This window comes from Rousettus aegyptiacus, unplaced genomic scaffold (genome assembly GCF_014176215.1).
Source record: "Rousettus aegyptiacus isolate mRouAeg1 unplaced genomic scaffold, mRouAeg1.p scaffold_m13_p_12, whole genome shotgun sequence".
In the NCBI taxonomy this organism is placed as follows: domain Eukaryota; kingdom Metazoa; phylum Chordata; class Mammalia; order Chiroptera; family Pteropodidae; genus Rousettus; species Rousettus aegyptiacus.
Genome location: NW_023416287.1, coordinates 52,810,024 through 52,826,634, shown reverse-complemented (window position 1 = coordinate 52,826,634; position 16,611 = coordinate 52,810,024). Strand labels below are relative to the sequence as shown.

At 35.1% G+C, this 16,611-nt stretch overlaps 1 protein-coding gene across 23 annotated transcripts in view; it reads right to left on the bottom strand.

Annotated features, from left to right (window-relative positions):
• Window positions 1-16,611, bottom strand: part of DLGAP1 (DLG associated protein 1) — a 782,830-nt gene that overhangs the window by 261,189 nt on the left and 505,030 nt on the right. For 2 of the 23 annotated variants that reach the window (XM_016157162.2, XM_016157187.2), the window contains exon 1: window positions 601-1,285. The exons of the other annotated variants lie outside the window; for them this stretch is intronic. In XM_016157162.2, the coding sequence (XP_016012648.1) occupies window positions 601-651 (51 nt within the window). In that variant the 5' untranslated portion in view covers window positions 652-1,285. Of the gene's footprint in view, window positions 1-600; window positions 1,286-16,611 lie in introns of those variants that run through there. 23 annotated transcript variants of the gene reach the window in all.

The following is a 16,611-nucleotide window of genomic DNA, read 5'->3' as shown; positions in this document are numbered from 1 at the left end:
AGCCATGGTAAATAAGATATAGCAAAAATTCACACTACCGGTGTACTGCTATTTTTAAAATAACAATCTTCCAAAATAAAACCCACCTAAACCGAAGCTGTGGCATAATTTTAGCAGCTGAAAATATTACCTTCTCTAGAATAACATGTACTTGGAGATGAAATGACTCAAAAACAGACATGATGTACATATTCTGCTTTCTTTAGAGCACATTCAATATCAATTATAATATATCATTCTAAATATGTTCAATAAGCAGTGCTTAAATAATTTTGTCTGTCTTTGCTACATATAAATATTCGGCTGTTTAGCAAAATTCACTTCACACTACAGATGATAAAAAATTATTATACAGATGCCATTCCTACTAAAAGCTGGTTTTTGCCCTCAGCCCCTCTAGTACCATAAGCAACCTAATCAAAGGGGAAGGGTGCACTGGGGGTGCTCTTTATAAAATTGTTCACCCCAGATTCACAGACATCATGAAACACGAAATTAACTCCAGCATGTTAAATGAAAAATAATGGATCAGCACATAAATCAAACACAAAAAGACTATTTATTTTCTTTTCCATAGCTCAGAATTAGCCATTAGCTTACCTTATTAGCTGAAATGCCAAACAGAATGTCTTTATGGAAAATTAAGTTCATTATTCATCTCAGCTTTGATTTGGTATAATGCAGCTGAGAGCATTTAGCTTCTCTCTATGATTTGCCGATGCAAAGTGGGTGAGTAAGGCAGTAAACAGAACTTGGGAGGTGGGGAGTGGTTGGCCATGGCTCACAACTCTAGACTTGCAACTTTACATTTCATTCATATGAAGATACTTAATGAAATCAAATCTTATCACTGAAGAATAACACTTAAGTGAATACTTAGTACAGATTTTTAAGTCTGTGCAATTTTGCGTAGCAGTTGCAGGTACAGTGTCCTGTGTGTTCACTATTCCTGCAAAATTACATTGCTATCTTTCATTATCTTGGTGGACTCTTAAGCTATTGATTCACTTTACAGCACATATAGTGAGTAATGTATATCTTGTCAAGGAGAAATCCACATGGGGGAGTGGTCTTTGCAATTTTCTAAAAAGAGACTACCTGAATGTCTGACTAGCAATGGAAAGACAGATGCATTACAGTTTTGAAGATAAGTGTACAGGCACATAAAAATTGGATACAGCATTCAGATATCTAATAAAACAAGAGACTTTAGGGATCCAGGAGTCAAATAGCAATAGATATCTGTTCTGGACATCAAATTCTCTTTTAGAAAAAAAAAGTCATATTCTTTAATAATTTATTAATTTTATTCAAATAAATTAAATATGTTTTAGAAATATTTAGGCAAGCACTTTTCCTTTCTTAAATAATGACTGCCATAGAACACATCCCAGAAGAATTTTGTTTAGTTAAACTGTGTCTCATCTCTAGATGGGCAAAGGAGCTGTTGCAGCGTCCTCTCCCAGGTGTTTCACTTTAAAGAATTTGAGCAGGTAGTAGTTATTAAAATCCAGCTTTACCACATAAAATATGCAGTCACAACAGCAGGAGCAATCCTATATTATCAAGGACAATATGACTGAGCAAAGAGATTTTAGCTTAAAGACTTTGAAAACTTTCTTGTCTTTGCCACATTGCAAAACCAGACCCTAAAACTCTCCTCTCCTGAATTAATAAGAACATGGCTGCCTCTAATGAGAAATATAAAGAAAAAGCAATAATTAATTGATTTGCCTTACAATGTTAAACATAGAGTTACCATGTGACTCAGAAATTCTGCTCTTAGGTATATATCCCAGAGAAATGAAAACACAAAAATCTGTACACAAATGTTCATAGCATCATTATTCATAATAGCCAAAATTTCCATCAACTGATGAATGGATAAAAAATGTGATATATCCAAACAATGGAATAGTATTCAGCATTAATAATAAATATAATATTGATACATGCTATATTATGAATGATTCTTGAAAACAATGTGCCATCTGAAAAAAGCCAGTCACAAAAGATCACACATTGCATGATTCCATTTATATAAAATTCCCAGAATAGGTAGACTATGTAGAGACATTAAGTAGATTTGTGGTTGCCCTGGGCTTGGGTAGGAGTGCTGGGAAGTGAATGCTATTGGGTAGGATTTCTTATTAGAATGATGGAAATGTTCTTACCTTAGATTGTGGTGATGTTCCACAACTTTGTGAATATATTAAAACCATTGAATTGTATACTTTAAATAAGTAAAGTTTATGGTTTGCAAATTATATTTCAATACAGATGCTAATAAAATTATTAATTTGTCACAGAAATATTGTGAAATAATGTGTGTAATTATAAGAATTAGTTTTATATAATAAATTCTATAGAAGGTAGATAGGGAAATGTGAGAAAGAGTAAGCCCTTGAGGACTTATGAGCTGTAGCCCTACCTAAAGAACCATATGTTGGTGTTTAATCATGGCTAATTTTCAATAAGGAAAATCCCCCCAAATCACAGAGAATGAGAGCAAGAGAAAGAAGAGAAGAAAGAGGAAAGAAAAAAAGGAGATAAGGGAAAAATTTGTTTTTGAATAGAAAACATGAAAGGGCAGATGATTGAAGAGGGAAAGTAGGATCGCAAACCTTAATTCTGATGATATAATATTAAATCATCCAGATGAGAATAAAAGAAGAAAAACTTCAAAGAGACCAAGAAAAATTGTACAAGGACGGTTTTGAAGAGCTCAAATTAAAGGGATTTGTTGCAAACATGAGATGAGTTCACAATTAAGGAAGAATACAGGTAAGTGATGAGCATCTATAAGAATTGTACCAAAGGCTAAAGCACAGAATAAAACAAAGTTTGTGAATTAAAATAAGGAGGAATAAAAAAAAAAAACCCTAAGGACAAGAAAAAAAAAAAGAAAGGCCATTTAAAAAGATATAAATTAGAACAAATAGACGAGAAAGGACAATGCCATAATCCCAAGGCTAGGTCCAGATGGTATATTGTGAACAGATGATGATGAGGGAGGTGGAAGAGGATGAGGAGAAGCAGGAGGAGGAGCAGTGGGGAGGAGGGAGGAGGACAAAACATCAAACTCTTAAAATTTGCCATTTTCTCTATCAAAGAAAATAATCTTTAAATTGGAAAGGGTAGAAGAAGAAGCATGGGGAAGAGGAATATGAACTCCCAGGAAAACCTCTCATATGCAGATGACTCATAAGTTTATATCTTCATTCCAGGTCTCCCATATGGACTTCAGGCACTTGACAACTTCACTTAGATACCTCAAAGCACTTCATACGCGTCATCTTCTAATCAAATTAATTTTCTCCTTCCCCCTCTTCTGCCACACCCCCACACCCCCACTGTTGCCCTTCTAGAGTTCCCGACTTCAGTGAATGGAAACACCATCTTTTATGCAAACTAGAAACATTGGTACTATTCTAGACAGTTCTCTCTCCCTTCACATCACCAAATCCTGCAGATTTGTCATCTCTGGAAACTATCCACTTGCTTCAATATTGCTTTCACCACCCTCGTCTATTTTCTTTCACCCAGAATACTATTCTTGTCTTCTAACTGGTTCCCCTTCCATTTTACTTATCTTTTCACTTCATCTAAAGAGATTTTTCAGAAGGTGAAGTCAGCTTTCCTCACTCCTATCCTCCTATACACACAAAGATATAAAGATTCAAAATTTAAACACAACCTCCAGGGCGCTGAATGATATAATCCTGCAAGTGTTTCCAGACTTATCTTGCACCATCTTAATGACTTAGCCAAACTAGATTTATTTCTGACGTTTTTGTTTCTTCTTGCCTTTGCATGATTCCTTTGGATGATTGTCTGCTTTACTCTAGTTCTTCCTACAAACCTAATACCAACCATTTATTCCTAGGGCATGTTTCCCTGGACTTCTTAAGTCAGTGTGCTATTACAGTATCATACTCTCCTTTGCAGATATTGAGCAAAGTGGTCACCTGGGATAGGCTTGTATTTATGAACAGAAGGTTCAGAAGGTACATGGGCCGCTACACTCTTGGCATCTTTAAAGAGACCTGCTTGGGTTGAGTCTCTTAGTTAAACTCACTGTGGAGAAATGCTGCATCCCCATTGGTCACTCTCCTAATAAGCCAAGTATAAGGGATACATTGCATGGAGGGAAGGCAGGGAATAAACATTTTGGGGTCAGGAACTCAATGGTTCTGATTTTTGGTTCAAGATATTTAGGGAACACTAAGACAAGGGCCCTAGTCCTGTGGCAAGATGAGTTCAGCCAGTTTCTCTCAGTGAAGAAAGAGAGAGCCCTGACTGCAGACAGGGAAAAGCTTACTTCATATCTCAACTGTAGCCCTAAAGGTGGTAGCAAATTTAAAATTATTCATGTGATTGGTTTGAGTAATGTTTATCTCCCCACTGAAAATAAGAAGCATGAAGGTAGGACTCTTGTCTGTTTCTGATCATCATTGTAGCCTTTGCATTTATTACACAGAGCCTGGTGATAGTAATTTAATAAATGTTTTTTGAATGAGTAATTGAAAGCACTCTTAAAATGATGGGCTGTGGTGAGAAGGTAATGATAGCATAATTGCTACTGGCAAAATAATTTAAAGCATGTGTACCATGTCAGGTATCAGCACCACTCTTACTGTTTATAAATTCTGACCATTCTTTATCTTTCTCTGGTCAACATGGCTGTGATATCACCACCACATGAAGATCCGCTATTAGAGACGTACAGTTTGCTTAGAAGATTACCATTCAGGATGTTGATTTAAAATATCATAAGATTTACTAGAATGATAATTTAATTTTCCTAATGAAGTTTTTTTTTTTTTTTTTAAAGAGGACACACCTAATAATATTAAGCTCAAGTTTTTGTGCCTAGGCAAATCATGTATTTTTTTCATAAAAATACTTTCAGTAGGACTCCAGAATTAAGGTAGGTAACCTTAAAGATCATTAAGGGAAATGTGGTGTCAAAAGATGAAATCTTTTGAATCTTCCAAAGGATAATAGCTTGATGGGCTTGAATTTACAACACAATATCTTTCTAGAACAAGCTGTTCAATGGAAGGTCTATGAGCACTGAGAGAAGCGGCCTTGGTTTATGAAGAAGTAGTATGCTAAGTTGACTATGCTTTATTTTTGTCTTTATTTGTGGAGATTAACTTAGTACATACGTAAACACATACCCTGATCTTCCTTATGCAAAGTCATCTTTGTAGGAAAAAAACGGTAACAAAATATTTCTAAATGTTAACAAGACTGGTTTTCACAGGAACTGAATTTTCTTACTTCTCTTCCTGGAATCCATTCCAAGCAATTAAAACAACAATACAACCAAATGAGAAGAAATACCCACAAATCACATTTTCAGCAAGGCCAGCAGAAAATACCCAAACTCCAAAATCAGAGTTAGGCAGAAAACCAAAGAGGGAAGTCATAATAATGTGATAGGTAAATGAAGTACATAGGGGACTTAGATGCAGCAAAGACCAGAAAATTTCATCAAATATGTACTCCCCCAAGGTGAGGACCTCAGTGTCAGAGGAATGCACTATTGAAGTGGCCGGGACTAATGTAGGTGGTAGAGAGTAAATGGGCCAATCTCATTATGCGCCAGAAAAATTCTTTCTAAAAATCACTGTACCATTTTGTGTTCCTATGTGACAGGTATCCTGTGAGTTTATCCATGAAATAATTGAGGGAGAAAAGAACTAGGTTTGGTCTGAGAGTCAGAGGAAATGTGACTATGTAGATGAATCATATCATAAAGAAACATTTTATGATTGTATCAATAGAAAATGAAGTCCTTAATTCATGAATGCTTAGAAAACTACTGTCCACCAGTCTCTCCAAAAGAATCTTCTTTTGATTCTTTAGGAAAATGCAACTCTTTCAAACAGGAGTAACATAAAAGGAATACATATGCAGGTACTATAAAAAATAGGAAAATAAAGTAGCCATGAATTTCATATAAATAATGAAAAATATGTTTTCATGAAGAAGATTAAAAGCATAATGTAAATTCAAAATGATAATTAATGGAGCAATTACAGTTATATATAAAGGAAGATCACAAAACAGAATTATAAGAACTCAGGGAAGAAGTGAGAAGACTAAAAGTTTGCTGGTAGGCAACGGGAGGATGTAACCTAGCAACTGGCAGAACTGAAGGACAGGAAGTAAATGAAGGAAAATAAAAGATAAAAATGAAACAAAGCAAAGAAATTGTATAGAGATGAGAAAAAAAAGGATTAGAGAAACCAGAAAATATATCCAACATATAATTCCAGAGAAGAGTCAAAGCAATGCAAGAGAATAATTATTTTAAAATATAATTTAAGAAAACTTTTCTGAAATAAAGAAGCTTTAAATCTATTTAATGAAAAGGTATCTGTTTTATCAGTGAAAGGTCACCCAGAAGGTCAACATAAAGACATATCTTAGAAAAACTTTTGGAAAGAATTCTTTGGGCAATCAGGCAAAAAGGTAAAATCAGGTTAAGGGAGAGAAAATGAGGCTGACATCAGACTTAACCCGTAGAGACTTTTTAACCCCAGTGCATAGCAGAACACCATATATAAGCTATCAAGCTGAGAAAGCAGGAGCCAAGAATTTTCTGTCTAGTCAAGCTTTCCTTAAAGTATAAAGACACAAGTAAATAGACAGCTTTAAAAGAGACAGAATTTGGGTAATATTGCTCAAATAAGTCTTTTCAGGGGAAAACTCTAGAGCAGGGGTCCCAAACCCTGGGCCACAGAGACCAGTACTGGTATGTTTTCTGTTAGGAACCTGGCCACACAGCAGGAGGTGAGTGGAGGTGAGCGATCAAAGCTTAATCTGCATTTGCATTTGCTCCCCAGCACTAGCATCACAGCCTCAGCTCCACATCAGATCATCAGGCATTAGATTCTCATAGGAATACCTGTCCCTGGTGCTAAAATGGTTGGGGACCACTGCTCTAGAGGAAAAACTGTAGACAGAATGACTTCAATACAAAAATGTCAGCAAAGAACTAGTAGCCAACACCCCCATGTTTATTGCAGCATTATTTACAATAGCCAAAATATGGAAACAACCTGTATCTATCCATGGAAGAATGGATAAAAATATGCGGTATATATACAATGGAATATTATTCAGCTATAAAAAGAATGAAATCTTGCCATTTGTGACAACATGGATTTACCTTCAGGGCATATGCTAAGTGAAATAATCAGATAAAGACAAATATCACATGATCTCGCTTACATGTGGCACTAAAAATAAAATAAAACAAACAAAATATCCACCCCCTCCCCCGCCAATCTCATACATATAAACAGATTGGTTGTTGCTAGAGGCAGAGAGTGCGGATGGGTGAAATGGGTGAAGGGGGTCAAAAGGTATAAACTTCCAGTTATTAAATAAATAAGTCCTGGGGATATAATGTACAGTATGGTGACTATAGTTAATAATACTGTAGTACGTAGTTGAAAGTTGTAAATAAAGTAGATCTTAAAAGTTTTCATCACAAGAAAAATAATTTTTTAAATTATTTATGGTGATGGATGTTAACTAGACTTATGGTAGTGATTATTTTGCAATATATACAAATATTGAATCACTATGTTGTACACCTGAAACTAATATGTTATATGAGGTGTAATTGTATACTTCGACAAAATAATAATAAAAAAAGAACCAGCAGTCAAAATCTATTTCAGCATATTTTAGAAGAGGTTTATCATTTTCTTTATGGATTTAAAAGAAATACTTTTACGATGCAATCGTACATGAAGCTATCAGATATATTTATGTATATATGTAGCTATACTTTAAGAATTTTTTTCTATTGCTAATTTGTTAATTTTTTTGTTAAATCATTAATGGCTGTTGAGTATTATGAAATATCTTTCATGTATATATTGAGAGAGTCATATGTATTTTCTCCTAATGGTGTGAATTATGTATAATAGAGCAGAAAGAATTGAGGACTTTGGGGACTTTACAAAATTGACTCTATTGGGAGCCCTGACAGTAACATCAATTGGCAGACAACTAAGTTACATGATGGGAATACCCTTAGGGTGTGACGAGGCTGCACCAAACCACAGAAATGTCACAGCCAAAGGGCGGGGAAAGGGCCACACAGATACCATGACTGCTAAGTGAAGAGCTCTGCCCATTGAGGACTGAATAAGTTGAGCATTTCAGACAGATGACATTCAACCTTGACCAAAACACATCGTGCGAGTATTGGCACAGCCAGAGACCTCAGCTTTCTGCCCACCATGGCTTGGGACCTATGCCAGGATATCTGAACCATCAGTTCTGGAGCTTGCTTCAGAAATGTAGACTTCCACTCTTTTTTCCTTCTTTTGCTCTATTGTGTAAGCCTCTGTACCTTCCCCGCTCATTGTGTTGACCTGTGTGGATACCTGATTGGTTTATCTGAGAAGGTTTCATTCAATAAACCTGACGCTGTGGAAAGACACAAACGTGTCCCAGGGTGGTATTACTTTTGTAGCTGTCTTCCTTCCTCGTGACATATGTGAATGTCTTCTGCGATGATAAGCCTTTCATTACCAGATAACTCTCATCTGGTTGTGTTATTTTACATTATTCATAATTGTTTAATTTTATTGAAATATTTTTAGAGAATTTTTGCATCAGGTTCATGAAAGAAATTGCAATAAAACTTTCCTTTTTCACACTGCCTTTGTTAGTTTAAAAATATACTAAATCCTAAATCCTAAAATGAATTGGACATCTTCTGTTTTGTTCAGATTTCTAGAAGAATTTTTATATGACAGAGATTACATTTTCCTTGCAAGTTTCATAAACTATTTGAGTATGGTATTTTTTTTTTCTGAGTAAATTTTAAATGAGTATGTCAATTTCTTAAATTGTTATGGATATAGTCAATGTTTCTGTTTTTACTGAGCTTTGAAGAATTTATTTTTCTAAGATATTATCTACTTAAGTTTTCAATGTATTGGTATGAAATCTGTTTTTGTTATAGTCATAGGATAGATTTAATGTCTACTGTATAGTTATCCATGTTTCTTTCTTCATTCAGAGGAGTGTTTACATTATGCTTTCTTTTTTTCTCCTTGGTGAGCTTATTCACAGGTTCATCAATATTATCAGTATTTTCAAAGAACAGCAAAGCACAAAATGTTCACAGTGATTAACTGTAGGTGGTTTCTATTATCTTCTTTATATTCTTAAGCATTTTATAAAATTTTTCCCCAAAATGTATATTAATTTTGTGAACCTTCCCAATAATAACTGTACTAAAATGATATAGTTTTAAACAAAATAAAGACATATGGACTGAATAAGAGATTCATAACTGGTTGAATGACTTTCCCTACATGTAAATAATTTCATGAAAAACTGTAGAATGGTCTCTACTGGTATGTATAAGCCTTTCTTTTGGCCTTATTGTGAAATTTTTTTTATCATTAACTTTGATGATAATATATTAGAGACTTATGAGATTTACAATATAACATATTGAGAAAATATCTAAAATATTGAATTTCAGATTTAGTATTTCCCAATTTTGACAGTAGAGACGTTCTTTTTGGGAATTCCAAATGGCACTTTTAGGTGAGTAAATTAGAAACAAGGTGTCACTTCCTCATGTTCTTGAAAGTTAGAGTGATAAATAGATAACATTAAATGGTATTCTCCAGAGTTAAATAGGACATAACCCGCATAACGGTAAGGGGTGGCCCTAGGCTAGAAAGACATATTCATGTCTATAAGATGACATTTAATAAAAATAAATATAATATTCTACCATCCAAGCGCACAGTACAGGGTGCTAGAAACATGTCAACACGATTTCATATTATTAAAGGGCTCAGAAATTTCATCTGAGTATGAGACAGGTTGGCATTACTGCCAGACAAGCTAGTACATTAATAGAAATAGTTTTTATATCCAAAGATTTTTAATGCATGCTGTGATGTCCAAGTTTAAATGTAATATTGTTCACACAATTACACCATAAGGCAAGAGGGATGTTGCTTTACTTGGAGCAAGATATAATTTGTCAGTTGAGATGCTGATAGTGTTTGAAGTCCTGTTCTTAGAGAATCACTGAAGGAACTAGGTCTTTTGAAGATGGAATGATGAAGACTTAGGGGCAAATCATAGTTTTCATTAAACATTTGAAGGACTGCCATGTGGAAAAGCAGTTAGATTTATTTCACAAAGCTCTCCATCCAAGTTAAACGGAGGTAGATTTGTATTTGCAATATAGAGGAATCGTCAAGAATGGAAGCTGGTACTGGGGTGAAAATCTAGACAATGCTTGTAGAGGTCATTTGGTAATATATGCAAAAATCCCTAACATTTTGCCTAGCTTGTCCACTTCCTGGAATTTCTACTGAATAAATATTTGGATGCTTCTTGAGCATTTGTAACAGTAAAAGATTTGAATAGGTTACTAAGTAAATAAGACGAAAAGAAAAAGAAATGTGAAAACCAGACGAGAATGAGAACAAAGAAGACTGGGGAAAGAGAATGAACTCAACGGAACAGAAACTACTATTATAAGTACAGGGGTGGAAAAGAGAGTGAGATATTATTAGAAAACTGCCAGTCAAAATAAGGTTGAATGCAGGCCACTAAGGCAATGGCCCAATTTTTTTGTTAATTAGATGAGAGAATTGTGATTGCTAAAATAAAACTTAGATTGAGGATCTCTAGTGAAGTGAGGTCAACAAAAATAGCTAATGGGTGGGAAATTACTTTAGTCATTTGGAAATGAAGGAATCTATTACTAATGGGTGTCAAATTGTTTATATTGTAAAGAAAGGAAATGGACTGGTGTAAAAATTATTACATACTATAACACGCATTAACAGAGGGCTTCAGGATGTCATATACTAAGGAAATGCTTGCTTTAGAACTGCGCATTCCAAGTTAGACAAGTCCAGACATTTGTGATGGTCTCCATATGAAAATAATAAAAAGAGCAAAACAAAGTCTCTGAAAATAATTATTCAAAATTAATATACTTGTTATTTTAAGATACTAATTATTAAAAATTAGCATATTTAAATTATTTTAAGATTTATTCGTACTTTTTTTTGAATTGTACATAATACTTGGAAACATTAACCAGAAAAAAGTTTGCATTTATCGAAAAAGACATTTATGGCATTATTCATAATATTGAAAAACTAAAATATTCAAATGCCAAATAATTGAGAAATGAGTAGAATAATCATGGTGTATTAGTATATTTTGATAGTTATACTCATTTTCATTAAAATTATACTATTTATTAAAATGAATAGCACATATATGCACACAATGAATACAAAATGATTTTTACCTTATCACTTTAGAGAAACTGTTGGCCAATTCAATAGTTATTTCCTAATTGCTAGATCCACTGATAGACTTCATTCTTTGTCTACTGTGACCATCCTTTGGTAGCTGACCTTGTTGAAGTTTCCTTATTTCTTGAAATCTTTTTCTCCCTTTGCTTCCATGTGGTTTTGATTTCCTTTCTATCCTTCTGTCTTTCTGACTCTTTATTATTGCTTTCTTTTTGCTTCCTGTCTGTGCTTTAAAGTCTGTGTAGCCCAGAGAACTGGCCTGTGCTGCCTCATCTTCTAACTTACATGTGCCCCAAAGTGATCTCATTCACTCACACTTTTCTCTACCTTCTATGTGATAACTCCCAAATAACCTATCTCCATTTCTGCCATCATCTTGAAGTGCAGAATCACAAATTCAGTTGCCTTCACGCCTCCATCTTCCTCACCTGAAAATTTCTGACCAACCTGATGCCTTTAAGATATGGTACAAAGAAAGATATTTTTACTTCTCTCCATCTTTATTGCTTTTATCCTAGTCTGATACATAATCATCTTTTGCATAGATTACTGTAATAACTTCCCAAATAGTATTTGAAAAAGTGAATGCTTGCCTAAGGGACATCTTCAACAGGCTCATCAAATTCATAATGTCTAGAACTAAATCATCATCTCCATTCAAACTTATGCTTTTCCCCATAGTATCTACCAAAATTGGAGGTACTGATCTATGTACAATTTTGAAACTATAAATTGTTTATCCTTTCTATTCTTGTCTTCTGATGGCTCAGCCATGCAATCTCCAAGTCCAGTTAATTCTATATTTTAAACATGTCTTCTCCTTTTAAAAAATTCTTAACATCTGTGATCCTCCATTCTTTCAGTAGTACAGTGAGAGCTCCTTGAGGACAGGAGTCAGTCTTTTCTTTCAACTTTGTATTCCCAGTCTTTATCAGAGCACCTGATGTATAGTTAGTGCTCATTGAATTAAAAATTGTATCATGTACAAAATGTCAAAAAAATGTATAATTTAATAACTGCAAATGTGTGAAATATATGTATTTATAGATATTGGGAAAAGTTTTCAAGTGATGAAAATTGGTATTTTATTATAAAGTGAATAATAAATATTTTAGATAAAAAAGAAGCAGCAAATATGTAATCTATAAGCAAAGAGAAATCTAGAACCAATCATTTAAAATAGTTTAAAATAAACTAACATCATTTAAATTGTCTAAATCATTTAAAATAGTAAAATAGTCTAATAGTTTAAAATAGTTTAACAAATATGGATATTGATGGCCTTTCATTCCATTTCTACATAAAAGAAATATCCAGAAGCTACTGTATTTTATACAGTGATTTCATTTAGTTGATAATGCATTGGATGAATTATTTTACACATTTTTCATACAGAATTTCAAAAAAGGTATATAGTTTAAAAAATATATCAGGTATTAGGTGGTAGAGTCTTCAGTAGGCAGAATATTGGTTCTGCAAAATGCCCATGTCTTAATTCATGGGACCTGTGAATATGTTGTCTTACATGGCAAAGAGGACTGTGATTGTGATTAAATTAATGATTGTGAGATGAGATTACCCTGGATTATTTGGGTGGACCCAATGTAATTACAAGGGCCGTTGTAAGTGAAGAGAGAAGTGGGAGGGTCAGGCAAAGGGACTTGACCACAGAAGCAGAGATCAGAGTGAGCAATTGCTGGCTTTGAAGATGAAAGAAGTAGCCAGGAGTCGAGGAACACGAACGGCCTCTAGAAGACGGAAGAGGCAGGAAAATGGATTCTTCCCTAGAATCTCCAGAAGAAACACATCTCTGCTAAATCTATGATTTTAGACTCCGGAACTGTGAAATAATAAATTTGTGTTATTTTAAGCCACTAGGTTTATGGTAACTTGTTACAGCAGCAATAGGAAACATACAATGGAATAGGATTTTATTTCATCAAAAGCCTGACTAAATAAAGTTGTGATCTCTAATAGTAACTTCTGCAATGCTCCTTAAATCTCTTTTTTTTGGTTTCATTTTATGTTGCTACCACCACGTTTTCAGGCTTCATAAAAATAATAGCATTTTATAAGGCATTATATAATGTCCCCTTTCCAAGTACATGCCTTTTACGTTACATTAATTCATTTCATCCTTTCAACAATCCTATGTGATATGTATTGTTATTATCTGAATATTACCGAGGAGGAAACAGAGGCAGGGAGGGGTTAAATAAAGCACTCCAACTTGAATAATCAGTAAATTACAGGGTTTGAACACAGCTGCCTGGCTTCAAACCTGTACTCGCTCTTCCTAGAACTAACTTCAGGGCCTTCAAATTGCATGGCTGTCAATGAAGGTGCTGCCCTCACCAATTTATTATTTATATTGACTCACCCCGCTGATAAGTGCTGTGGGAGAAAGAATTTTAGTTACCATAATTCCACCCTCAGGTGTCATATCCGTGAATATGTTGTTTCATGGCAAAAAAAAAAAAAAAAAGAAAAAAGAAAAAAAGATTTTGAAGATGCCATAGGTTATGAATCAGTGATCTTAAAATAGGTAGATTATCCTCGATTTATCTGGGTGGACCTAATGTAATCACATGAGCCCTTAAAAGAAGAGCTTTATGTTATGCATATTTTGTCACAATACAATAACATTTAAAAAATAAAAATAAAGAGATCTCTCCTGGATGAGGACAGAAGTCAGAGAGATACAAGGCTTGGTAAAGATGTGATGTGTCATTTGGTGGCTGGCAGATGACAGGACCTCAGTTATGCAGCTACAAGGAACTGAATTCTGCCATTTACTTGAACACATTTGGAAGCAGAGTCTTCCCCAGAGCCTGTGGGTAAGAGCCCAAGCCAGCTGTAACCTTCGTTTTGGCCTTGGGAGGCTTTAAGTGCACTCAACTGAGCCAGGCTATGTGGGACTTCTGACCCATTGAAATATCCATCTTTTGAATCTTTCTGATTGCTCTCTTGCAAGACTCTGACCTTAGCTGGCTGCCGAAATAACGATTATGTAGACTTGTTTCTTCTTTCCCTCCCTCTGCCTTGGGCCTTCTTTGCCCTCTCCTGCCTGTGACCAACCACCCATCATCCATTCTTCCACTCATCCATCCACCCATATGCAAATAGTGTTTGCTAGGCACTAAGTTTGTTATGGGGGATGCAGGGCTGAATTATTGAGAAATTAATAGACAGTGGGAAAATGCTAAGAGAAATCGCTCTCAGTAGGCTTCCATAGAAATGGCAGCTAAGCTTTGGAGATATTTTAAATAGAGAAATCTTTCTTCTCCTCTACCTTTCCTTTCCTTTTCTAAACCTCAGGTTGGAATTCTTATTCCTATTAACCTCCACATTCTTTGTTTAAGTCTATTCGTGCTTCTTCTTGCTTCATCTTGTGTTATAGTTATTTAACTATCTAGTGTCCCACTACTATTTTACAAATTTTTGCATTTATCTCTGCTCTCAGCTTCAACCCTTGTCCATGACAGTCCTCATTTTTTTTTTTTTTTTTTTTTGCTACTTGAATTAGTCACTGGGGAAAAGCTCTTTTACAATAAATCCTATTACGAGTTTTACTCTGTAATAGGATATTCAGTTTCTAACAGAGGATCTACCTATTCCAGGCAATATTCACTCACAATAATAACTCTTTAAAAACTGTACATTTCTCAAATTATTCTAAGCTTATAACCAGAAAGGTTTTTCTAATGAACTGTTACAAGAAAGAAGGAAAGTCATCAATTTTTACGTTTTTAAGGAAAAAACTACCTAATTTTAACAATATCATGATTTAATGGCTCTTTATCTCTTTTTTGGAGATAAGGACTTTTCTACCATGCAGAATGAATACAAACTCTCCCCTCCCAAAATTTTTATGTAATATCAGGAGTTTACTGAACCCTTGGAGTCCATTCTTACTTACCCTAAGTTTCAACAGCCCTGGCCTAAGAGCACTTGAATTAGGTAGATAGGTGTGCTTTGCCTTTCTGCATTTGAGTTCACCTCAATCTAGTCCCCACCCTCCATCCCACCAAAGGGTCTTCTCAAGGTAGGATTACTTCAGAAGTCAGTCAAGTTGCTCCTCAGTTCTGCTTCCAGGCTGCCCCAGCCCTATGAGCAAACTCCCAAGAATGCTCCAGGCCTGGAAACCCTCTGAGGGTTTATGTTAGGGAGTCCTACCTCAGTAAGCTTTTCTAGAGAGGCCTTTTCTAGAAAGTAAGCTTTTCCCAACTGCCCTGCTACCAATGGCATTCTTCTGGCTTGCTGAGCTGAAGCAATATCTCTCTTTCTAGTCATCAAAAGTGGCCAAAAAACAGTTGGTTTCAGGGAGCACCATGAGAAAATATGGCTTTTGAAGGTTGCTAAGTAAACAAATGAGGCCAGACAGCACATTTTTGGTTACACCATTACCCCTAAAACAGAAGGTTACTTTAAAAAGTACATCCTGGTTATATGAGACTATTGCCCATTATTTAAATAGGTAATTATATTTACAACTCAGAATGGTATGCTTAAGTCTCACATCGACATCCATAAATTAGTAAATTAAATTTTTAGTGTGCAAAGGGAGGGGTGAGACTCACTTATCTCAATGAATAGCATTAAACACTGCCCTGAACAGCCCAAAGTGAGTGTTCCAGGGTCTCTCTAGCGGTGAGTGTGGCTGGCAACCTCCACTCTCAGGTGCTCTTTGCAGAGTTGGGCAATGAAATTGCCTTTTGTCCAGAGCTGACCTAGATGGGTACAATAAAAAGAGCATGGGCTTTCAGCAACAGAGAAATCCAGCTCCACCACTGAGTAGCTATGTGATCTTGGGCAAGTGATCTAATTTTTCTGAGCCTGTTTTATTTGTAAACGATGATAATACCTACCTCATGGGGTGGTTCTGAGGATTAAAATGAAAAAATAAATGTAAAACACTTAGCAAAATTAAAAAAGAGAGAGAGAGAGAGACAATGTGAGGTAGGCAGGAGTGTCTCAAGTAAGGTGCAACCTGTACCATTGGTAGGGGAAGGGGCCGGCCTGGTTGGCACCAACTGTGTGACTGGCCATAGCAGAAATTACTATGCATTGCCAACTTCTGGGTCCATATGCACCCAGATTCAGTTCTTAGAGGTGCCAAAACATTGTAATTTACAAATAAATGTTAGTAAGAGAAAAGTTTTGCTGACTTTCATAAATGAGGAGGAGAATCACAAGTAAAGATGAATGTCCAAGACAGAGCTTTAGTTCAAAGATAGTGAATGGAAATATTATTCTATGTACTGCCTGGTTGGCT